The following is a 23535-nucleotide window of genomic DNA, read 5'->3' as shown; positions in this document are numbered from 1 at the left end:
AAACCTGACCAACCGCAGCCATTCGACGACCACCGAGACGGCTGCTGTAAGACGCTGCTCACGGCTGCTGCGTTGCCAGCCGCCACGCCGTGGGTCCATATCACGGTTCTATATTTAAGCGTGAGTGTTCTGGATTGCAAGTTGCGGCAACTCGATCGGCTTGGATCTCAAGTTTCCTGCGCCCGGCCGGGCCATCAGCCGATCGGCTGAAGTTGCCGGGTGTCTGTGCACGGTCCACTGCCGGAGAGGGGCGCTGGGGGCGGGGGGGGGGGACATCCTTGACCGCTGGAGCGTCACGCCGCGACATGTCGATCATCCTGCAGCTCCATCGAGCCGCCCGGCGCCGCGCTCCCAGACACACCCTCCGCAGTGATACCCGCGCGATCGCCGCCTGCTCCTGCCACGCGCGGGGCGGGTGTGAGGGTATGCCCTGCGCCGGTGTCGACGGGCGGCTCGAGGCCGTCCCGTCTTCCCTCGCGCCTGTGATGGCCGAGCCGGCGGCGTGGCGTGACGCCGCCGCCGTCGGCGGGGGCCGTGATGGCCGCCGGCCGCGTGTCGGCCGGTTGAATTGTGTTGACCTACCTGGGTCGGCCGGCCGCCTTATCTGCAGCTGATTTACGACCGTTGCTGACAGTGTGTGATACCCATCCCCCCCCCGCCTCCCCCCGTCCGGCCGCCGGCCGGGCGGACCACGCATCGACCTGGCCTATTGTCCCCGGCCTGGCCTGGCCGCCGCCGGCTTTTGAGCTCCGCTGTTTGCAGAGACCATGCGAAATGCTTCGCGAGCCCAGAGGCGTGCGCATGCAGAGGACCCAATAAGAGCGCGACCCTCTGCCCTTGCGCGGTTTATTTAATGCATTAATATGTGCATGAATGCATGCTGGCAATTAAACACTCGAAATGCACAACTCAAACTAAAAAAATCGAGCACACGCGATGTTCTACGCGATGCAAAAAAAAACAGTGCCTGCAGCACGCTGTCCTGAGTTTTCAGTGAAAATGCTTTAGTTCTGCCTCCCCCCCCCCCCCTATTGCAAATTCCTATGTACGCCCCTGCGCGAGCCAGTGTGCCAGTCCAGGCGGTGGTCAGTGGTCGGGGTTGAACGCTGGCGCTGCGGTGCTCGCGGGTCTCTTGAGGTGCCAGCGGGCTCGGGGAGGGGAGGGGGGCGAGGCGGGGAGTCGAGTAAGGAACATGCAGCCTTCCTAAGCGTGAATTAATCCAGCATTGTGTTGTCATGGCGGTACTTACACATAATTTGGTACCAGCGTCCCTGCGCAACGGTTACTTCAGCCACGCCAAGTGATTGCTTTTGGTGCCTGCTTACTGCATTTGGACGCACTCAGGCGCTGCCAGGGCGATGCAGATCCTGACGTTGCAGTAAGGCATAGAGACACTAGATAGAACTGCACAGCTTTTGAACCCAATGACAAAGACATTGGCATAAAGGCGTAATACCAACGCTGACCACGTGAATCACAGAGAGCACGACGTTAGCCTCAATTGGTAGCATTATGTTTGATGTCTTGCAGACCGCGGAACCAGGACAAGCACATTCAGAAGGTAAATGACGCCCGAACGAGTTATGGTAATTTAGTCGTCAAGTGTATTGGGTAGATATCAGCTTTCCGCGTCGTAAAAGCTGTATGATAACGTTGACGGTTACATGCTTTTCATCATATTGTTCGGAATATTATGACCTCTTTCGTAGAAGCACACCTAATCCATCACCCATGTTGCATTCAAATTTATGGTCTAATATTCTGGCCAGCCTTCGTATGCTGCATGGTACTGTGATTGCACTTGGCTAGGTGGCTGGGCAAAAAGGTCATTGTGGGAGAAGGTAGGTCGATATGGGCTTTCCCGCTGTCATGCCCACCAGCCGTTCTCTGTACGGTGGTCTGGTGCGGGCCGTTCTCTGTACGGCGGTCTGGAGCGGACCGTTCTCTGTTCAGTGGTGGGGAGCGGGCCGTTCTTTGTCCGGTGGCTGCCCAGTGGTGGGGAGCGGGCCGTTCTCTGTCCGGCGGTCTAGAGCAGGCCGTTCTCTCTCCGGTGGTGGGGAGCAGGCCGTTCTCTGTCCTGTGGTGGGGAGCAGGCCGTTCTCTCTCCGGTGGTGGGGAGCAGGCCGTTCTCCGTCCGGTGGTGGGGAGCGGGCCGTTCTCTGTCGGATGGCGGGGAGCGGGCCGTTCTCTGCCCGGTGGTGGGGAGTGGGCCGTTCTCTGCCCGGTGGTACGGAGCGGGCCAATCTCTGACCGGTAGGAGGCGGACCGTTCTCTGTGCGGAGGCCGGGGCGGCTCGGCCGCCCCACAGTCTATCACCTCAGCGACGGAGCGCTGCGTCATCACGTCCCTGGCTGCGCCGGGGGCGGACGCGGTAGACCCGGCGCAGATCCCAGTCCGCGGGCCGTCTGTTTGGCCCCCACTGGCTACCCCTGGCCGCGTCCATTACGGAGCTGACCTGTGTCAACAAACGACGCACAGTAGCCGCCCCCACATAGTCAACAAACCATTACGCGCCGCTCAATGGCGCACTCGGCCTGTGGAGCCGTCCGTCCGTGTTTCCCCCTCCGGTCCGCTGCGGGGAGCGGCTCCCTGCCGTGCCCAGGTCAGGTCACCAGGTCAACGCCCTTGGTCGGGTCGGCACCGCGGACCGCCAGACGCAGCGTCAACCGGAGGCTGAACCCTCAGTCTGACACACAGACCTGCGCAGCGTGTATCAGCAGATAATTGCCGTGAAATCGGCCACATAGATCATCAGGGCATCGACCTGCGTAGGCGGACGAGTCTCGAGTCGGTCGATGTCCGAAGGATGACCGTAACATGAAATGTCAAGCATTGTTCTTCCATCGACCACCAGGACCGGGCTGCCCCGCCCACTCTCTGAAAGTGCGTGCTGAGGATCGCTGCAAATTCCCGCTCTGTGGCACGTGACACATGGTGCACCGCTTAGTGTGTGTGTGCGCTGACAACATGAGCGTCCTTCATGAGTTTGACGAAGCCTGCATTTGGTACTGGCGTGTGTACAATCAACGCACCGCAGCCGCTTCTAGTGAAGCTGTAAAGCACCTGTCGATAATCAGCTGGTTCAAATGCTTTTGCATTTGCCTGATCCCATCAGGTGGGCGTGTATGTTTGGTACAGAACCCAGGTCCACATGAATCATAGGAAACGACTGCCGCCTTCCTCTCATTTGTTTCATGTTTTAAGCCTTTGCCCGTTAAAAGTGAATCGTGAGTTCCCCTCTGTGTATCCCTGTCATGTAACGAACCATGCGTCATCTCCAACAAACGTGAAACAGAAAGTCGCGGCACTCCGAGCTAAATGAAGACAAAACCCAAACAAGCGCATGAAGAAGGGTAAGATCGTTGTAATGAATACGTGAAATAAAATGCGTAGCTTAAGTGAGCAAATGGCTGTCATATTGCCATACATGGGCCCCATTCTTTCACTCATTCAGTCTGCGTCAGATATGTTATAAGTCGTACAGACCGAAGAACTTTTCATCGTCATACTTTCAGGCAGACCCCTCGCGCTTTATTTACATGGAGTCCATCCGGCTAAACAATCCCCGTTGCTGGTCGGCACTCCTGAAGTTAGCATTATTTACTACGGTGACAATGGTGACATAAGGAGTTGATGAGATAATCAGCGTATGAGGTCATTCATGATGGGTCATGCTTGATCTGATGCTCAGTTTCATTTGAATTAATGTTATATGTGACATCCTGGCGTATGAATGACATTTAAAGGGTCTGAAAACATTTTCAGATGCTCGGGGCGTTCGGGCGACATCCATTCATCTTATTTGATAATCTTGTATTGCTAATGGTGCTGCCATTTGTTAGCAATGAGTTAACATTACCGCATCATTATTCATAGTTTGTTGCTAATCGCGTGCTGATGTTTGTTTGTAATTTATTTAAGATTTGATCCGTGTTTCTTTGATATTTGCTCCGTATCGTCCGATATTTTTATGTGCGTCTGATGCACGTTTGGTAATCAATTTGTGTTGTATATAGGTCATTCACAATTAGTTTATACGCTTAATTTATTTGATATTGGCTCACCGAATATGAAATGTGTCTTAGTACGCTGAGAATTGAGATGCTTGTATTCATACTTGATTTATATAGTTCACTGTCACCTCACGTATGTCGCACATGCAGGTAAACAACACTCTCCGCATTGAAGGATTGCGATTAGGTTCATGTCTAATTCACTCATTTCCGAGCATGTGTATATCTGTGTGTCCGCAAGTCTTCAGCCAGATACCGAGGGCCTAGCCATCGTGACGATCGGCTACCTAAATTTACGCCCGTCCGGTACCGGTGTCTGTCGCATCGTTCGGGACCGGGGCGCCTTTTGGCGTTCAGAAGGGAGATATTTTTGAATAAAAAGAAGCATGAAATCGTGCAAAGCCCAATTCGTCAAAAACATGGCGCAAAGCCATAGCAGCGATGAAAACATGCCCACATGGAGGAAACTATTAACACACCCTCAGGTAAGGGGTCCATTTGACCCCCCCCCCCCAAGGTGTTTCCCAATGATTCCCCAACGACGAGGCGTAGTCGCACCAAACTTCGTCTATGTATACTCAACTAAAAGGCGGATCTTTTGAAATTTTAAAAATAGACACGCCTTATAATCTCGCTGACCTATGACAGACTAAATTTGGGTCTCATTTGTTAGCGAAGGCTAGTTTCTGGAAATCGTGCGATTTGATGTGACAACGGAGTGTTGGATAAAGCCATACATCTCTGAGATAGTTTTTTAGGCATTTCACCAACTGAATTTAGAATCACAACAGATTCCATAGACCTAATGCCAGGTGTAATGGTCAGATCGAGGTCAGAACTAACCTGCCTTTTCAATCGAGATCCTGCTTTTTGGGTAGTTCTTGGTGCTCATTTTGATCTTGATGACATGAACCGAGACAAACATGTTCCATGGGCTTTTTAAATGTCAGATTAGGTCAATGACTTGAAATTACCCAGGTCGGAATTTTGTGTTTAGGGACAAACTGCCTAAGGAAATCCCTGGCGCTTATTTGAATGAAAAAATAGCAGCAATATCGTTTTTTGTCACCTTGACATTTTAAACGTCTTAAAAGGTCAATGGCTTCGAATGAACACCATTTACCTCGGCTTAGAACAAGTATCTAGGTTCAAGGCGGTTGCACCAAGAGGTCTGGGGCACTTCGGACAGTAATCTGGAGTTTAACCTTGTTGGACCTTATCTGACCCCAGGTCATGAATTAGCAATCTTAGATTTCACAGCAGTGAGATCACATACAGAGCAACTCATCCTGTGAATTTGATGCGTCTAGTTATTATATTTTCCGAGATCTTAGGGGGGGGGGGCAATTCAGCCCCCTCCCAGCGAAGGGTATATAACCACCGACCCTGGCGGGTATTAATTGCCGCAGGCATTGAAACGCTTTAATTAATCATAAAGGTTCCCTGTGCATCAGTGAGATGCGAACCGATGTCATATGGCTGGAGACAGTGCTATACTGATGCTTATGGCAACGGCTCTTCGCGCAGCGAAACAAGCATGAACCGCACTTGAATAATATCCGTTTGATGTCCCGTGTCCGCGGAACAACGTTGCACGAGGGAGGGAGAGAAAGCGAGAGTGAGAGAGGGAGAGAGAGAGTGTGTGTGTGTGTGTGTGAGAGAGAGAGAGAGAGAGAGAGAGAGAGAGAGAGAGAGAGAGAGAGAGAGAGAGAGAGAGAGAGAGAGAGAGAGAGAGAGAGAGAGAGAGAGAGAGAGAGAGAGAGCTTGCACTTTGAAGGACTGCATAGCTACTGCTGCTAGTTAAACGCAATGACGATCTGTGAGAAGTTGGTGAATCATGTATGAGTAACACTCCACAGTAACACACTCACCGCACACACATATAATGTTAGCACAGCAGTCAAGCACAGGTAGACGCACACGCACACGCACACGCACACGCACACGCACACCCACGCGCATATGTACACGTACACGCACGCACGCAGGGCGCAGCATCGGCACTCGACTCATCACCGACGCGCCGTCACACGCGGACGGCCGGCGGGCCGCGTCTGTGCATGTTAACCACGGCCTCAGTCGGCCGGGGCCGGGCCGTGCCAGCGCACGTGCCGTTGGGCGTGGCACCGGCTTGGCTCCGGCCAGGCCATCAGCTTTGGCTGGCGCCGGCAGTCCGGAGGAACGCTGACCGAGAGGGGCGGCGACAGGGTCGCGCGCCGGAGGCGGACAGCCCGACACTTGACACCAGTTACGACCTGGGTCATTGTGATACCGGCTCAGTTACGACCTGGGTCGTGGTGACACCGGCTCAGTTACGACCTGGGTCATAGTGACACTGGCTGGTTTCGTCGGTTTAAGGGCTGGCCAGCTGGCCGCAGCGGTGTTTCACTAGCATCGAGCTTCGCCTCTTATTGGTAGGAAAGATGAATGGTTGAAACGGTTTCTTCTCGGTGTTTTCTTTTCTTTTCTTTTGGTTTTATGTTGCAAATTTTAAATATCTCACTTACAATCCCGGTATGTTTTTCAGTGCACCACTGTTAATAGTACGTAATTATAACAGACCTCATTTCGAAACTAGAGATTTGTTACCCTGGCAACCCATGTTCCATACCGTGACACCAAGACCTCTGACCAATCACAGAATGAGCTTGGCTGCTCAAATGGCAGCAGGTTTCTAGCGGGGTGATATTTTTAGTTGTTTCAACAGCCTTGCTTTTAAGTAATGCCGGAGAATTCAGAGTCAATTTCTGGTAGGAGCATGTAGATATTGGGAGCAAAGGTTAGAATACATGGATACACACACGTTTCGAATGGTGTATGTGAAATTCACATTTTGAATAGATGTGGTAAGCGCGTAGTTCGAATGTGATGGTGCTAACTGTGCGGTTAGATTCAGTGAGAATTTAAACGTGCAAACCACATCAAATGAAGGTGCGTGAAGATGAGGTGATCGCGTACTTAAAGTGACAAATATTTCATACGTTTATCGATGATTTTTGACGGTGCTCTTAATGTGTATTTTATTGCTGTCTGTGAGCTTCTTTTTTTGGCACCATCAACCACTTGTAATTTAACTCGACCCAAACACTTAGCCACTCGTCTCGAATTGCTTTTCTCTGGAGTCTCATCTTATATCACACGCTGGGTTCATAGATACTCAAAGCTCACATGCCACTCTATTACCCAAGAACCACATACTTGTCTCATGACCTGCCGGACTCCACCGACCCCGTTCCTCTTGCGGGCCGACCTCGCCACAGGTCACGCTGTGCTGAGCTCACCCGGCTCCACCAATTATCACTCTGCACGTATTCGCGTGACAGTGGAGTTCCAACCAATCAGAGGTCCGCTCCAGTCAAGCCGGGTCAATTTGCGGGACAAGGCGGCAACGGACGGGTGTTGTTTAACTCAACCCTTTAAAATCACGACACTAACATCCAATACTTTTACCGATACTCACACGCGCATACTCATACTGATATTTGGTATATGATTCTATGTCATTTCCTCGACATCTAAAAATAATAGCCTTCTAGCAATATACTTATACTTTCCAATTAGCAATGACCTAGTTTACCTGTATTCCTCAAATCATTACGCATCACAAGGGGTGCAGAAATAGTCACCAAAAGGTGTGGTTGCATCCTTTATGCAAATGCAAGCATATGCAACCGAAGTGCAAATTCGCAGGCGCACGTTTGTTATGACGCTTACCAGAATCCTACCATATTATGCGTCGATTTGATGCTTTGACAGAAACAACACAGGAGGGAAGCGAGGGCGACGTTTTGGTAACAGTTGCAGAAGCATTTAGAGGTAACGTTTATGTAGTTCATCAGACGGTCCGCATTCATCAGACGGCTGGTGGACGCCATTTCAGAATGCTTACTTTCGGTGTAGTTAGGTCTGGCAATTCCAGCCAACGAAATCGGACCATATTTATTTATTTGCGGTGTTGATGACTAAACAAACCCCTGGGAAAGGCGCGATTGGTTCGGGTGGAGATAGTTCACAATGAACTGGAATGCGCAATGTTCTGGACCGTCACGTCGATCAATGGCAATGCACTTGAGAGCAGACAAATAACCTGACTTCTATAGTAATGACACGCTTGCTGTGGAATTCGTTTTCAATGGTTCCTAAATGAATTATTCCTGAACCAATGAGGCTAATCTCTTTACTGCCAGAGCTTGTGGTTTGAGACGCCAAAAAGTGGGCATTGTAATGGATGACGGCGTTGTCGGTAAATGCATATCTTTCGTGTTCTCTGTAAGATATGACTCCATGCGTCTGACTTGGCATGTTGTTGGCATGCCTGTATAAGCGTATGTAAGGAAGAGTAGGAAGAGTCATATCAAATTTTACTCTTAGCTTCCTCCTGTTTCTGTTTAATGAAGACAGAACTGAAATTAGTATATGTGCAGGCAGCTAAAGTATTCAGCTCCGTCTAAAAAGACGCAATTTTGGAACGCACGTCTTAGTTTTTTGGTAAACGACTTGTGAACGAGCCCTTTCAAATAAAGAAGCCTGCCTTATCCCGGAGTAGGCTGGATCACATCGTGGGGTAAGTTGTGCTTGTGTTTTTTTTTCATAGAGTAAGCTGCATTGCAAGCAAGCTTAATGCGTTACGACATGTAGACGAATGTCATCTGCTGTGCTATTTCGCAAGTTGTCGTGATCGCGACCTAACAAGTCAGTGACGAGACAAGTCGTGACATTTTAATCAATCAGTTTTTTTTTCTTTTATGGCTACTGCCACCTCGATTTCGGTTGGATAAATCATGAAAATCACGTCCGTGAAACGTGGACAGTAAGTCGGTCAATAACAGATTGTCGGTACATTGTATGAATGATGCAACATGCCTTACGCACAACTGATACAACATGTACCACTCGCCATCCTAGAAGCACGTTGGCGCCACCCTGAAATTCTTGGTCAACACAGATCAAGCGCTTTGTAGTATGTACCAGACATATACTTCCCCACCACTCAGTATAGCGTTCATATTGGTTTGCTATGCCCCAAACCATTAAACATAAATTTACGCCAATCACTGTAGTTTTAACGCTATGCCAAAAAAAAACAGATTCGTGGTGCTTATACCCAGACGCGTGCACACATGCAGCCGGAAATACGCTGAAAGTTAGACTGAGCTACTGCGTGTCAGCCGAGTGACTTAAGACTGCCATCTGTCGCATAGATTTGGAACAAATTGCCTTGGTATTACATGGACATGATACGACGCACCCCAATCTCCCCAGGTGGTGAAAACATTTCAATTTTCTTTTCCGAACTGACGGATGTTCGGAATTTACTTATTATTTACCAAAGTAAGAGCGATTCGGACTAATGGAAGTCAGGCTTCGTCACGCCACATTCGATGACCAAACTGGTATTTTCGAAAAGGCATTCACAAGCGGAATTTACGTGAAGTTGCAGTTGGTATTACAATTTTGTTTTCATTTGTACTTGTATACTGCTCCAATAGTTGTTCAGTGAGTTGAGGGCTAAATGTGTATTACTTGTTAAGGCAGGGCGGCATTGGCCTTGCATGCCGAAACTGCAAGGACAATTATGAGTAGTAGAACGAAACAAATAATAGTGCACGGTTGTCTAGCATTTAACCGAATTATATCACATCCCTGCACACAAAAAAACAAAATGGTGGGTGTCCCGGGGATTTAAGGCGACTTCCTGACTTATGGATGAAAGGACATGATTTTAACCCCTGCACAGCACATCGTAAACAGCCAAAGAAAGCACTGGTCTTTGTAAGTTTTGTGATGTCCATTTCTTATTCTTCGAGTTGTTCTTTGCTGAGCTGCATGGGTTGATCAAAGCCTTCGAAGAAAAAAACGCACGGCAAACTTACAGATCGGAGGAAATTGCTGTAATTCTGAACGTACTGTCCGTTGAGAGTAATACCGTTGTCCCATTTTCCCCTGATGCTGTCGATGCCCCTGGGGAAGAACATCCTTGGCTGGCTCTCCATCCACTCCTTAGCAATTCCATGCACAGGCTCATCATCACTGACCTGCCTTCCCTGATATGAGAATTCAGAGACCAGAAAAGAAGAAGGCACTTGAAACCAAGTCCGGACAATATGGAAAGTACTGCAGTTCTTCAAAACCATAGATGCGAGTGGCGGTCTGCTCAACTCGAGCATTGTAAACAGACGCGTTGTCTCGAAGAAGCAGGCCACCGCCTGTCAGCTTTTCTCGCCTCCTCCTTGCGAGGAGGCGAGATGCACCGTCAGGCTGGCGCGTCAATCCTCGATGATTTCTCTTGCTTCTGTGCGCAGCCGATCATGACGGACCCCCAGAAAATCATCGCCATCACTTTGCCTGCAGACGCCTGGGTGCGAAACTTGGGAGACCCTGTGTGCTTCCACTGCGTGCTCTCTTGCTTTGATTCGGACTCCCAGTGGCGAAGCGACGTCTCATCTCCTATCAGCAGACTTGAAATGAAGTCCGCTGGGTCACATCTGTAAGAAACAAAAGACTCCTCATTCGATACGAGCCTCTGATGCCGATCGTGTGGGCTCACGATTCTGGGCACTCATCTGGCAGCCACCTGCTCATGTGGAGACGATCACGGGTAATGGCTCAAAGCCTACCAAATGATACGCGAATCACATCCACAATTACTCTGGTATTGATGTGCCTCCTTCTCAAGATCAACCACTCCATAGCGTTGATTAGTTCGGGCGTTGTGACCTCAGAGAGTCTCTCTGACCGAGGGTTGTCTTCAAGTGAGCTACGCCCGTGTGCAAAATGGCCGGTCCACCGCCGTGGGCTAAAGGAGGCCGGTCTCCGCATACACACATTTTTCACGCATTCTCTTATTTCCCTTAAACTATAGAATATTGGGTGCTATACAGCATGCCAAGTCGTTTGTCGTGAAATGAGCCAAGTGATGCAAGCAAAAACAAAACTATTTATGTTTTGGAATTCGAGTGGGTAAGTTTAACCCCAACGGACTAAGATTCGGTTTCAATTTCGATTTTTGACAACCACTTTGGGGCGAATTCGCCTTTGATTTAGAGCTGTGTCTCCTTCGGCTCAGATTCGTAATCGACTTCATCCAAGCAAAATCAAACAAGTCGGCTCCGCAAGTTGATGGCGCTCTGGAGGTCCGATGCGTAATATTAACAAACTTCGTCCCCTTCTGCGCTTATCTGTCTGCATACCCGCAATATGAAATGCCAAAGTTATCTAATCTGAACATGCTTTCCTCTCGCAGGGGTGCACGGATCCAAGATCCACTACATCCAAGAAGGTGTGCTCAATAAGTACGCCATCGGCTACGAGGTGCCCATCGGCGCAAACATCACCAGCATTCGCTTCCACTGGCAGAGCCTGATCCGAAAAGCCGGTCGGTACTAAACAGCGCCAGCGGACCTCAGTGTGGTGTGACCGCACAGAGCTAAAGCATTGGGCCAGTAGTGTAAAGCCCCGGATTCGTTCCTCTGGTCACTGTAGACGCACTGAAGGTGGCATGCGAACAGCTGAGGAGGTACGGGGCAGATGGCGCGTGCAAGTGGCCTAGGGTTTGGAGGGTTTTCAGTGGTGCGTTTCTGGGATGCCTGCTCATGCTGGAAAAACATTGCGGACCATATTAGAGCCACTGGCGTCGCGTCCATAACTGTTGACTCGTTCAACGTGGCGCTGTACGTGAACGACGGAACTGTGCGCGGAGCGCCCAACTCTCGTGATCTCGTCAGCATCGATGCGAGCATGCCAGCGCAGGTTCACCCTGAAATGTGTCCCTGTAACCGAACGACATGTGTCGGCCGCCTCAGATGCCGTACGAGATCAGCTTCCGCTGGAACGACCCGGAGGCGATGGAGCGGCCGCGGGCCAACATCTCGTACGTGGGCTACGTGCCGCGCGTGGAGCAGGTGTTCAGGTGAGTTTCGCTTCCGGCCGCGGGGAGGGGTGGGGGAGAAGTGCGCCGGCGCGTCACAGCTGGGCGGCTCGCTGGCAAGTTTTCCAGATGGCGGATGAGGGTCTCCAAGCTGGCCCCTCGCCGCCCGCCACAGTGAGGTCGATTGGTTTGGGTGCTTTCATATTCGGATGACGCGAAAAGTTGTGAAGGTTCTTAATTGCGTCTACCTCGTGTTCGGTATTGCAGCGCAATCACTTGTCTGCCACGAAATTTTCCAGCCAAATAGGGCCAGTAAAATCCAGATTATTTAAGTGAGTGTCGAGTAATGTTTAAGTGCACGTAACACGCTCCTCTGTTCCTGAAAAGTGTCTGTTGGTAGCAGCGCACTGTGTTAAAGTGAGGCATGCCATTATCTGTTACACGCTAAAAACTAAAGGTTCGTCTGCATCCATATCTCTCAATGTTGTATGGCCACCGCTCAAAAATGGTGAGAGCTGCAACAACCGTTTTTACACCAAAACTTGTGCAAGGTTATACCTTTGCGCGATAGGTTATACGTTATACACGTGCGACGTCTGAGACGCCCGCGAGAGAGGCGAGAGATGGGATCGCGGCCATCTTCGTATCAGTAGCATGTACGTTTGTAGACACGTGTCCCATCTAAGTGGCGCAAGAGTTCTTCAGGATGAAAATCAGGCATTGCTATCCGGAAAACATATTACAGCAAAAAGAAGACAAATGAGGCATGGCCAACTGATGTGAGACAAATTATATTATTGCATTGATACGCATAAATACACCCACAATGGAACCACTACAAAGACTGAAATGTGCCTCCACACGGTAGGTGCCAAAATACGATCTAGACATCGCCTGGTCAGAATTTTGACTGCAAATCGATAGCCCATAGTGTGCCAGAGTTTTGATGCCCCTTGATTTCACCGGCTGCTTTTCATGGGATGAGATTTGTTACGGCATTTTAGGCGGAGACATTCGAAAGCTTTCGATACAAGCTGCCAAAACAATGTGACAAAAGAACATAAAACTAAAGCTTATTTTGTACGGAACGAAGTCAGAGAATTAAGGTCCTTCTGTCACTATATTCCTTATCAGAGCCCTGGTCCAGTCCGCCGTCGGCGGCCACTGCCCCTGGCCCAGCTGTCCCCCGCATGATTGACTGCAAACTGGTCGTATGGCTACTTGGCTGCATATTCATGAATCAACATTTCTGCTTATAAGTGCGTAAAACATATATTGGACACCTGCAACAGTATCTTTTTCCAAACTTGTCTTCCCTTACACCACAGCCACTGTCAAAAAACCGGGATGCTACATGCCTTTCGCATGAATTGTTCCAATGGACACTCGGCTGACCTCTGTTCAGCGTAGCCGACTTCTTCTGCCTTTGTATGTAGTCAGGGGCGTAGCCAGAGCCTTGGCGACGGCACACGGGGCTGGTAAAAGCCCCCTTGTGATGACCCCCCCCCCCCCCCCTATAAGTCACCGGATATTGTTTACTTGTTAACAACTACAGGGTGACACGGTTTTTTTGCTTTGTTGCTATTCTTAGCTTGGAACCAGAACCGGAACAGAAACCAGAAGCTACCGCCAGATCAATTCTGTTTGTATATCGAAGTCAATAAACTACAGAAAGCGGACATTGAACGACTGCATGGGATAAATCACTGGCGATTTTGATGTATAATGGCTTAGTGGACTTTTCTACGCCGATGAAATTCAGAAGTTTTCTCTAAATTTGCACATGGGTTCTATAAACATTTGAAGGACCCCGCAAAGATAGATTGTAGATCGATGTTGGTCTGGAAATTTTTTCAGCTAGAATGGATTAGTGATACAAATTATATGACGTGATTTCAAACATGCGCGCTCGTGAATCTTGGCAACAAAATACTCCACGCCGGGCGTTGCTGTCCCCATAGGCCGTGCAGTGTTGGCTCAGTGGCTAGCACTGAGCCGTGTCCAACGGACGGACGAAAATGATAGCGTTTCTGAAAGAAGTTCCTTTCAACGCCTTAGGACACCAAATCTTACGTTGAAAAGGTAATCTGGGCGTACCTTTCACCTGTGTGATTTTTAAATTGATGATTATTACGCACGGGCCCTTACAGCACCGAGAAGTGAAGCCGGAATCTGATGATGGAAGTGGAAGAGTAAAGGTAGAATCTCTTGTTTGTGCTGTTGCTGTTAACATGTCCAGAGGACAAATTAGCACGGCGCCCTCCGCTTGGCGCCACCTGCAGTGGCCAATACCGCTCGGTTTTACGGAAACTGTAATCCAGGCCATCGCTGTCCTGGGTCCCGAGGTTGGGGACGCGCATATTCAAACCTTTTGATGTAATTTGTTTCATTAGCCGATTTTGAAGAGAACGAACGTTCTCAGGTAAATATTGAATGACCTTGTTCAGTTTTGAACTCATTTCGACTCACTCCATTCAACAATAATAAGACCCTTTATTTCCTTCCGGACAAGGGGCAGCTTCAGTAGAACACTGGGGACACTCGACTGTCCCTGGTTGAGGGCTGAACAGGCATTCCGTCCAATCACGGGGTGTATCTGGGCTGCCATTCCGGCGTCACGAGGCGGGATCCCCTGGTCGATCCGGATGGCCTTAGAAAGATATATCATATCACATTGTTCTCCTCCCTAACGCGGGAGGCCTTCTGACCGGCGCAGTTGGCCCCGGATCAACACGGGAACCCTCATTGACGCAACGACATTCCTGCTCACCGAAGGTCGTCCAATAATTGTCACATAGACTCCAGTTCCAAATTTGTTCTGTGTTCTTCAGAAATATTGAGGACCCTCAACCCAGATTGTGGATTGTAATGGAGTAGATGGGTAGGGTGTGTATGTAGGCATATATATATATATATATATATATATATATATATATATATATATATATATATCTATCTATCTATCTATCTATCTATCTATCTATCTATCTATACATCAAGAGTAAGTTCCAATATATATATATAATATATATATATATATATATATATATATATATATATATATATATATATGTGTGTGTGTGTGTGTGTGTGTGTGTGTGTATGCGTATATATGTATGAATATATGCACATGTCTATATGGTATCTATGTATACATACACATGCGTGAATATATACATATACATGTACAGATTCATATTATATATATATATATATATATATATATATATATTTATATTTATTGCGCTTGGCTGCTATTGTAAGGGTGAGACACACACAAACTTTCATGTTGCACACGGAAACCATACTTCATCATCAATATCAATGGTTCCTGCAATGGGAGGGACATTGTGCGCCTTTCATAGCCATAATCTCACTCACTGGCCATTACAGCCCGCAGTTAGCACAGCACTATTACCAGCGATGCGGCCCGCCTCTGCGGCCAGGCCGTCCCGCCAGGCTCGGCCGCTGGGCCGGCCAGGTTGCTCAGAAGCGACCGACCAGCGCCGCAGCCAGCGCCGAGCAGCATGACGGCCGATGCAAGGCTATATTACCGCAGTTTTACATGCGCAACGATTGAAGAAAAAAGAAGTGGTGGAAACGTAGCGTTTGTTTATTTATGCCTGCGTTCTTCTCAACTATACTGGGGCGTATATATAACGTTCGACCGTGACTGACTGCGGTGTTTACGTGTCGTAAATTGTCAACGTATATGCCCCGTGAGTTCATTTTGTTTTTCCCCTTCTCATCCGACGTCTGTGTCTGTATACCGGTCCGTATCTAAAAAATGACAGTTCAGCAATGACGCCAATCAAACATTTGAAAAGATTCAAAGGCTGCAATCAGCTGGTTGTGTGAAATGGAAACGGAGGCCTTAGACATGATTTGCTCAGGTCTCTTTACGTTAAGTCTTCGCTTCAACATTCAACAATATTCCCGGTTTTTTAGCATTGCATGATATGCGTGATGACACTTGGGGGGCACAGACAGCATTATTAGGCATAATACTATTACTACCCTTGTTTGTACGCAGAATCTCAAACGGTGCGGTGGCGGTTGACCGTAAATGAAGCATGGATAGTGGCAAGAAGGAAACGTGGATCATTTCATAGATGTCATGTTGTATGTACTCCGTGCTGCTGCGTGATGTGTTTACTTACAGACGGCAAACACTAAATGAAAGCCTGACTTCCGGCTCCTGAATATGTACATGACACTGTGGTGTTACACGTGCGTGCCATAGCCCCATGGGGCCATTGTGACGCATTCGAATTCTGTAAGGTAGGCAGGATGAGCGTGAGTAATAGTGCCAGTGCCGGACGAAAATTGTCTTCGCTTTCCTAGAACTGTATACTGTTTCTGCCCATTCAGAGTGTAATGAACTTGGAATACTTTGTCCAAGCATTATGAAATACCCAGCATTATGCGAAATATGCGCTTTGGTACTCTTTTCAATGCAAAGTCATCAGTTGTAATTTTAGACGGCCTAGCCTGTGACTTAAACGCAATGTTCCGCATTTGAAGATGCTGAAGCAATCATCTGGTATGATGAAACTAGCTCACTTTTAACTATTGGTATGCTTTTAAGCGGAAAGGCTGTTCTAGACAGGTCTTCGTTTAGTAAATGCGTCCTTGTTTGATTACCTTGTCATCGTGCCTTGCACAATATTGATTGAGAGCCATTTGACGGCCGTTGTATCCGGAAATCGTGCTTACAAACGCCAGGTATGAATGGCTCGACAGTCTTATTTCGTTTTGCCTTGATCGCCGCATGGCTAATTAAATGGCAGTATTTGAACGACGTTACTATGGCAACATGAATGCCTGGGTGATCTTGAGGTGGTCTCCCCGAAATAGCCCGCACATTTTCGCGGTCGTGTAACTCAAAAATGAGAAAACTAACACTGCCCTTTTTAGGTTTTAAGAACGGCCGGGCTGTGAACTGGACCGAACGATTCAAGATGGTTTTCCAGTTCAAACTCCCTTTCAGATGTGGAACACTCGCTTTGATGACATAGGTCGAAACTTATGTACATTTCGGTAATACGCCACTGTAAATTTCGCTCTCTTCTTTGTCATTTGTATTCAAAAGCTGCCACCCAAGTGTCAAATATGTGCCTTGGTATTACTGAAACTCCATGGTGTAGATGCCTTCGATAGCTGCTGTCTTAGCAGGATCGCTGGTATTATGACAACTCTGTTGCGCATTAGATGACCGTGACGTGACATACTGCGTGCACATTTCATGTATCGGTCTAAAAGTAAGAAAAAATAGCAAAGGGCAATTCGCCTTAAGCTTAATATTTGCGGCTTAATGCCAGGTCAGCATTGAGGCACAACGGGTTTTTGCGGTCTTAATTCCTAACTGGCTGCGGTGGGCCGGGCTGCGGGCTGACATTTCTGAAGAAGTTGCGTCTCTAGTCTAGACTACTTCTGACCATGAACCCTTCCCGTAATCGGAGGCGCTCTTCCCACGCGGCCCGCTGCCGGCACTCAGTCCAAGGCCAGAGCACGGCAACGCTTCCAGTGCCCGAGGTGCGAGAGGCTCCACAACGCAAGTATGGTGTTAGCCGGGGTTGTAACGCGCGTTATAGCGTTATAGCGTACTTTCATGCTGCAATTTGAAAGGTGGTGCTGTCGACTTCCATAGATACGAGCAGGGAAGAGCGGCGACCCCTCGCCCGACCGCCCCACACCCAATGTGTCGAAGGGGGAACAAGAATTCGAGAGGAGAGACAGCCCCGTATTTGTGATACGCAGATCAAAGAAAGCTATATATTGCGGTTTACTGGCCGATCAGGTGAAGTGAAATCTCGTTGCCGTCTGTTCGTAGCGTAAAACTGGTTCAACTGGAGGCACACACACCTCCATGCACTTCAAACACGCTCCAGCTTTGGGATTGGTCTCTGCAGAAAGCCGTATTTTACGACCACTTCAGGCGAGGGTCCGTTAGTCAAAACCCCTTTGAGGTCCCTTAAAATGCGACGCTCCGCATAAATCAACCGACACCTGTTTGGTCTCTGAACACCTCGAGAACCTCACCCATGTTTGTCCGTGAATACGATGGTCTGTCTAGAGGGAGACTGTCTAGAGGGAGACCAAACGATTTCACCCGGAGACCACGCGTCTACTTACAAAGCATAGGTGATCTCATTTGATATTATCTAAGGTTCTCAGTTAACAATTACAATGCTGTTTACAAACGCTGGTGGTTCCATGTGAGACCTAGCTTGGTTCTCAATATTGTGGCTATCTGCGGAGATGTGATCATGAAGTTTTAAGGAGTGTTCTGCTTTTTAGGCCTATTCCAAAAACCTGAGAACCAACTACGTCTTATAAATAACACTGGGCAGCGCCACTGTACCACCGTCAAGACGTAATAAGGATACCAATGTTAATTATATTCGAGTCCAAATCACGTTGTCAACGCATTGCAACAGCAACACGCTTCTTCACTGCAGTCGCGACCGCCGTCGTCATGACGAATGCCGTGGTTCCTCTGCTGGCGCGAATATAAAAAGGTTGTGATTGGTCCAGCGGCGATTGGTCCAGGGCGAGAAGGGCTTGTTGCCGAGAAGCGCATTGGTTGAAGGTTGAGTCAGTGTGTCATTATTAAACATGTGATAGTCCCATTCCCGAAGTCAAAGTGTGCCTCAAAAAGAGCGGCCTTGGTAAACGCCATGAGGGAGAAACCAAAGCCATAGCATACCGTTTCGCTGAATTCGCGGGACACCAGCTTCTTGCTCGCTCATCGCTTTTCACTTCGCCTTTGCTCGCTTACCGCTTTTGTCTAAACAGGGCGTTTCAAGCTTCCGTAGCGTTTATTACACAAACATTTTGACAGCGTAGTGTGTTGCAAACAGAACAGAACATACACGTTGGAAAAAGCAAGACAAAGGAAATTTGTTACTTTCATGGTGATGAGCAGGAAGCCCGATGAGACTCTTCCCGCAGGAGCGGCTGCATCAGTTAAAACTCGGAGCAATTCGAGAGGTAGAAAATTGGTGGTCCTGGTGAAACCTTGTCAGTTTGATCTAAAAACAAGTGAATGTACAAATAAAGATGGTATTCTTCGTCAAAAAAACATTTGGGCTTTCAGAAGAGGCCAAGCAGACCTGAGGTAAGAACCGGTCATTTTTGTAAAATTATTAATGGTCATATTAGGACATATGTAGGATGTTCTGCGAGGACCTTGTTAGTGTCCAGAGATGCCCATGGTCTTGGAAGAGAGAGTACATGGTATTGGTTGAAGATCACAAACAGTTGACACGCCTTTCAAAAAGTGTGGCTCATTGCAAAGACATGGTTTCTGAAAATTCGGGATGATCTGCATTGGTCGGATGATACGCGGTTTGGACTTAGGCAACCTAAGCAACTGCTTTCTCTGAGAAAATGTCTTCTGAAAATTTGCTTTTTCGGCGGAAGCTTTCTATGTTTAGGTTTTTTGGAAGAAGGCTTGCTGAACGCAGGGCTTCTGAAAGCAAACCTTCTCAATAAGGACTCAAAAAAGGTTTTTTTTTCAAAACATAGTGGGCGATATAGACCTTCATAACCTACGATTGTCATCTTTTATTTTAGCTTTTTTGCGTTTTTTAATGAATATAGAACTTCGTCGGACTTCCGACTGCTTAGGCCACCTGAAATAATGCTCACTGAACGGGCGCACTGGATGTCCTGAAAGTAAGCCTGCTGGCTTTAAGTCCTTCAGCAGGTCGTTCCGGAAGAGCTTTTTGTCCGTTGGATGGGTGTGCGTGGTCCATGCGCACCTCTGTCGTGCGCCGGGCCTCCCAACCGCGGGCGACGTGCCACGGCCTTGATGGCGTGGGCCCGCCCGGACCGCCATTCTGCTGCCGACGCTCCTGCAGAGATGCTGCGGTCTGTGCTCCTCGTCGTGCTGAGCTTGGCGGCCACCGGGCATGCCATCAAGTGCTACTCGTGTATCAGCACGGCCGCAGTGAAAGGCCTGTTGCCGGACGGCCTGCTGGACGGCCTGGACAACAGCGGTGTCTCGTCGTGCGAAGGCTTCGACGAAGCTAACCCGCAGAGCAAGTTCATACAGAACTGCCCGGCGCCCTACAAGGGCTGCATGAAGGTCACCGACCCCAACAACCCGAAGAACGCGGTCCGCACATGCTTCGCTCTGGACCAGGACGGGTGCCAGGGCGCCGTGTGCTACTGCAACTCGGAGCTGTGCAACTCGTCGGGTCGCGGCGCGGTGTCGGCCGTCCTGCTGCTGGCGGCGCTGGCTGCGGCGCTGGTCGGCTACGCCTGAGCGACCCGGCCGGCCAGCGAACGAGCCTGGCTGGACGGCCCGGCCGCCGAACTAGCCCGCGTAGCCATCGTAACGCCTACGCCCAGTCAGGGCTCCGAAGATGGTCCCCGCGCCTTCGCCGCCGGCCTATTCTGGGCGCTGGCAGCGTGCCGAAAACGCTCCTGACAACGCGCGTTGGCGTGACCCTAGCTGCTATGCGGCGATAGCATTTCACAATCGTACTCGCTTCCAGTGATGCGCTGCTTTGTTTCCTGTCCGGTTTTTATTTGTTTGTCCCCTAGCGTTGTTCATCTGTAGGTGTTTATGCTGACATACCATCATGTTATGCGGTAATAAATAACGATTGGTAAAAAATAGACTTTCAGTTTGCAGGTACGAACAGAAAACATGACAAGAACTATCTTATAATGTAATTAAAACTGGATACCATGCTGTGCGAGAAGCGAATTGCGGTCCTATTAGTCAGCCGCTGTAAGAAACTGACGCATCATTTACCACGAAAAACGTGCGACGCAAGTGAAATACAATGACGAGCCTGTTGAACATGTTTTACGTGTCGGACCAAGCTTGATTCGTTTCCGTTAGCTTGTTGGTTACCAGTCTCTGATCTTCCGTAAGTTGTTCAGATTGGACTCAGCTTATGAATGGTGGGATATCAACGAGTGGTTTCGCAGATTTCGTGAAATGCCGTGTGGAGCATTTAAAGAAAGACACCGTGCCTGACTCGCGACGGGCGTTATAATGACAGCATGGGCTATGAGCATCGTCATCGCGTGAATTCTAGGTGATCAGTGGCGTAGCCAAGGAAGGACCTTTGGGGCCACGCCCACATCCTGGAAGTGGTGGAGGGCCTTGAGGCCGACGGCCAAATCCTTGGTCGGCACTTTAAGGCATCTGCGATGCTTCAAAAAACATCAGAAAATAAACCCCCGATGCTTCATCTTCATTGCGAGAGTCTTGATAGTTGATTGTGAGAGAAATGCACTTATCACAGTTGAACAGGACGTGGGTTAACTTCTCTCTGGGTCATCTTGTGAAAACGGTAGTTGCATATCCGCACAGTCTGTTCATTTCACCTTTCTATGACCTCCCTGCAAGCCTGACGCATTGTTAATCCGAGAGCGTGCGGCGCAATCGGAAGACCTCACTTAGTGCTCCCTGCATCCGCTCTCACGGAAAAGAAGAGAAACTTTCGTGCGTCTACGTTCATGCCGCTGGGAAGATACACACTCTGCTACCCTCATCTGTGATGTAGGGAATGCTTTCTCAAGAGCAAAGCCATCGAGTGTGCGGAGTATAATAAAGTACGACCGGGGCGGTCAAAAAATTTTAAGATTCATTCCAAGCCTTTTGCTGGGATGTATTTCTTGGATTGGCGCCCATGCTGAGCAGTGCTTATTTGGTGACCTCTGAACCGAACGTAAAAGTTTGGGTCAACGTCAGAACCTGCCAGCGAAAACTGAATGTGCCGCAATGCTCGACACGGTCTACCCTGCTCTGTGACATTACCTGGCCTTTAGCGCAGCCGCTGCCACCGGCCGCAGGCTATCCCAATCGGAGATAAGTAGCAAACGCCTAAAGCAACTCGAACCCAGCCCGCCACAAGTCTGTGAATCGGATGGCAGACCGCCTAACCAGCTGAAATATCAGAACGGACTAACGCACAGCGCAGCAGGAACAATTTCAAGGACAGCTGGGTGGAATTTTATCACCGGGTGGTAGAAATTCAGAAAATGGCATTGGAAGTGTTTATCAACTTTTGCGAAGACATTTGACCGTGGGCGCAGCTTCGAAACGTCGACTTTCCCCAACACAATCCATTCCTTTTTTATGATGTCTTTCAGCCACTACCAATTTTTGAGAGTGACACCCGTGCTGGGGGCTTCAAGTCACCGGGCAGCGTAGGGAAAAGGCGCTTCTGGCTGCATTTGGGGAACGGTGGTCTGTCTTCGGTTATCCCCAGCCGTCTTCGGCTTTTCCCCACTCGCCCGGGCCTCCGGTCCCCGTCTTTTCTGTGGACAGAGTGTCCCCCGTGCCCGTCTCTTCTGTGGACAGCCTGTCTCCCGCCTCCTCCGCGCGTCGGCCTGCGCTGACCCGTGGACGGCAGGCGCCGCGCCGGCGACACGGGCGCGTCACTATTCGCCGCCGGCGGCACGGAAAAAGGACCGCTATCAGACCGGAAACGGCAGCAGACGGTGTCGGGAAATGCAAGATGGATGCGCGGGCGGCGCGCGACTGTCATGTGGCGGGAGCAGCGCCGCTCCGGCGCACACTGTTTGCCAGGAAATGGTCTCGCTGATGACGAGGATCAGCCCGGCCCGCCGGCCGGGTCGACGCGCAGGGGGGGAGGGGGGGGGGGGGCCTCGGACGCGCCCCCAGCTCGTTGAGCGCGTCCGCAGACGGCGGCCGTCTTTTCTCCGGTAAGTCAATTATTCGTGGGTGCATTAGCGGCGCGTCCCGCGGTCCGCCCGTGAGCTCGCAACGATATTGGATATTGATATTCGTGTAGATAATGGCGCGGCCGCGTGCGGCGCTCATAGTCCTCGGCATCCGATCAGGGCGTCGTACGCGCCGCGCGCGGCGAATCCGGACCCGGACGGTCCGCGGCTGGTCATTGGTCACTGAGCACGGCCAGCGGGTCTCTGGATGCGGTGCTTTGCAGCGTAGACCTTGTCTTCTATTCGTGTGGTGCGTGTGGGATACGTGGACTGCTCATCTTTTTACGCAGCGCAACAGTGCATCTGGCGTTCCCTACGCGTAGACAAAGTATTCCCAAGCGTAAATACAGTTTCCAAAACACCTACCGGCGGACATAGCAGCAATGGGTGTTGTACCACTAGCGGCGAGACGATTGGTGGACCCGGCAGACCCAGGGATTCTCATGCAGTCTTTCTGCAACTGCATGACTTGACGGGGACAACGACGCAGCTGCGCCAGACGCCAAACGCCTGTGCGCTGCGCCAGACGCCTGTGCCGCGGGAGCAAAATGGGCGGGTCGGGCCTGGCCTGCCGGCTTTTCTGCGATTAACATCCACCAAGCCAGCGAATGCAAAACACTCGCTCACAATACACAAAACAAAGCCTCCGGTGTTGTGACCTCGCCTACCGCACGTGATACAGCGAGCCGCATCTGGGTCCGCGCGCGGGCGTCGGCTTTCGACGGTGACATTGCGTGCGCCAAAACAGCCGGAAAACTGCGATCGGGGGCATGCGGCCTGCCCGTCCCTCCTCCACTCTGGCCGATTAGTGCAGCGAGCCGAGGTAAACAGGTCGGCCAGCGCGGCGACCGCAGCCCAGACGCCTGGCTGCGCGGCGCCGGCAGCCGCGGTGTACGCCTCCTGCGCTCGGAGCAGCTCTGGATCCCGGCGCTGGTGTTGCGTGCC

The 23535-nt window shown here is 50.0% G+C and overlaps 1 protein-coding gene across 1 annotated transcript in view; it reads left to right on the top strand.

Moving 5' to 3' along the window:
• Positions 1 to 23535, top strand: part of LOC119110185 (tyrosine-protein kinase Drl) — a 42073-nt gene that overhangs the window by 3708 nt on the left and 14830 nt on the right. Inside the window, exons 2-3 of the mRNA XM_037233922.1 lie at positions 11257 to 11388; positions 11816 to 11922. Coding sequence (XP_037089817.1) covers positions 11816 to 11922 — 107 coding nt within the window. The 5' untranslated portion in view covers positions 11257 to 11388. The remainder of the gene's footprint in view (positions 1 to 11256; positions 11389 to 11815; positions 11923 to 23535) is intronic.

Source organism: Pollicipes pollicipes, unplaced genomic scaffold (genome assembly GCF_011947565.3).
Source record: "Pollicipes pollicipes isolate AB1234 unplaced genomic scaffold, Ppol_2.1 Scaffold_7231;HRSCAF=8579_pilon_pilon_pilon, whole genome shotgun sequence".
Classification (NCBI taxonomy): domain Eukaryota; kingdom Metazoa; phylum Arthropoda; class Thecostraca; order Pollicipedomorpha; family Pollicipedidae; genus Pollicipes; species Pollicipes pollicipes.
The sequence above is the reverse complement of the archived record's forward strand: the minus strand, read 5'-3'. Positions and strand labels throughout refer to the sequence as shown.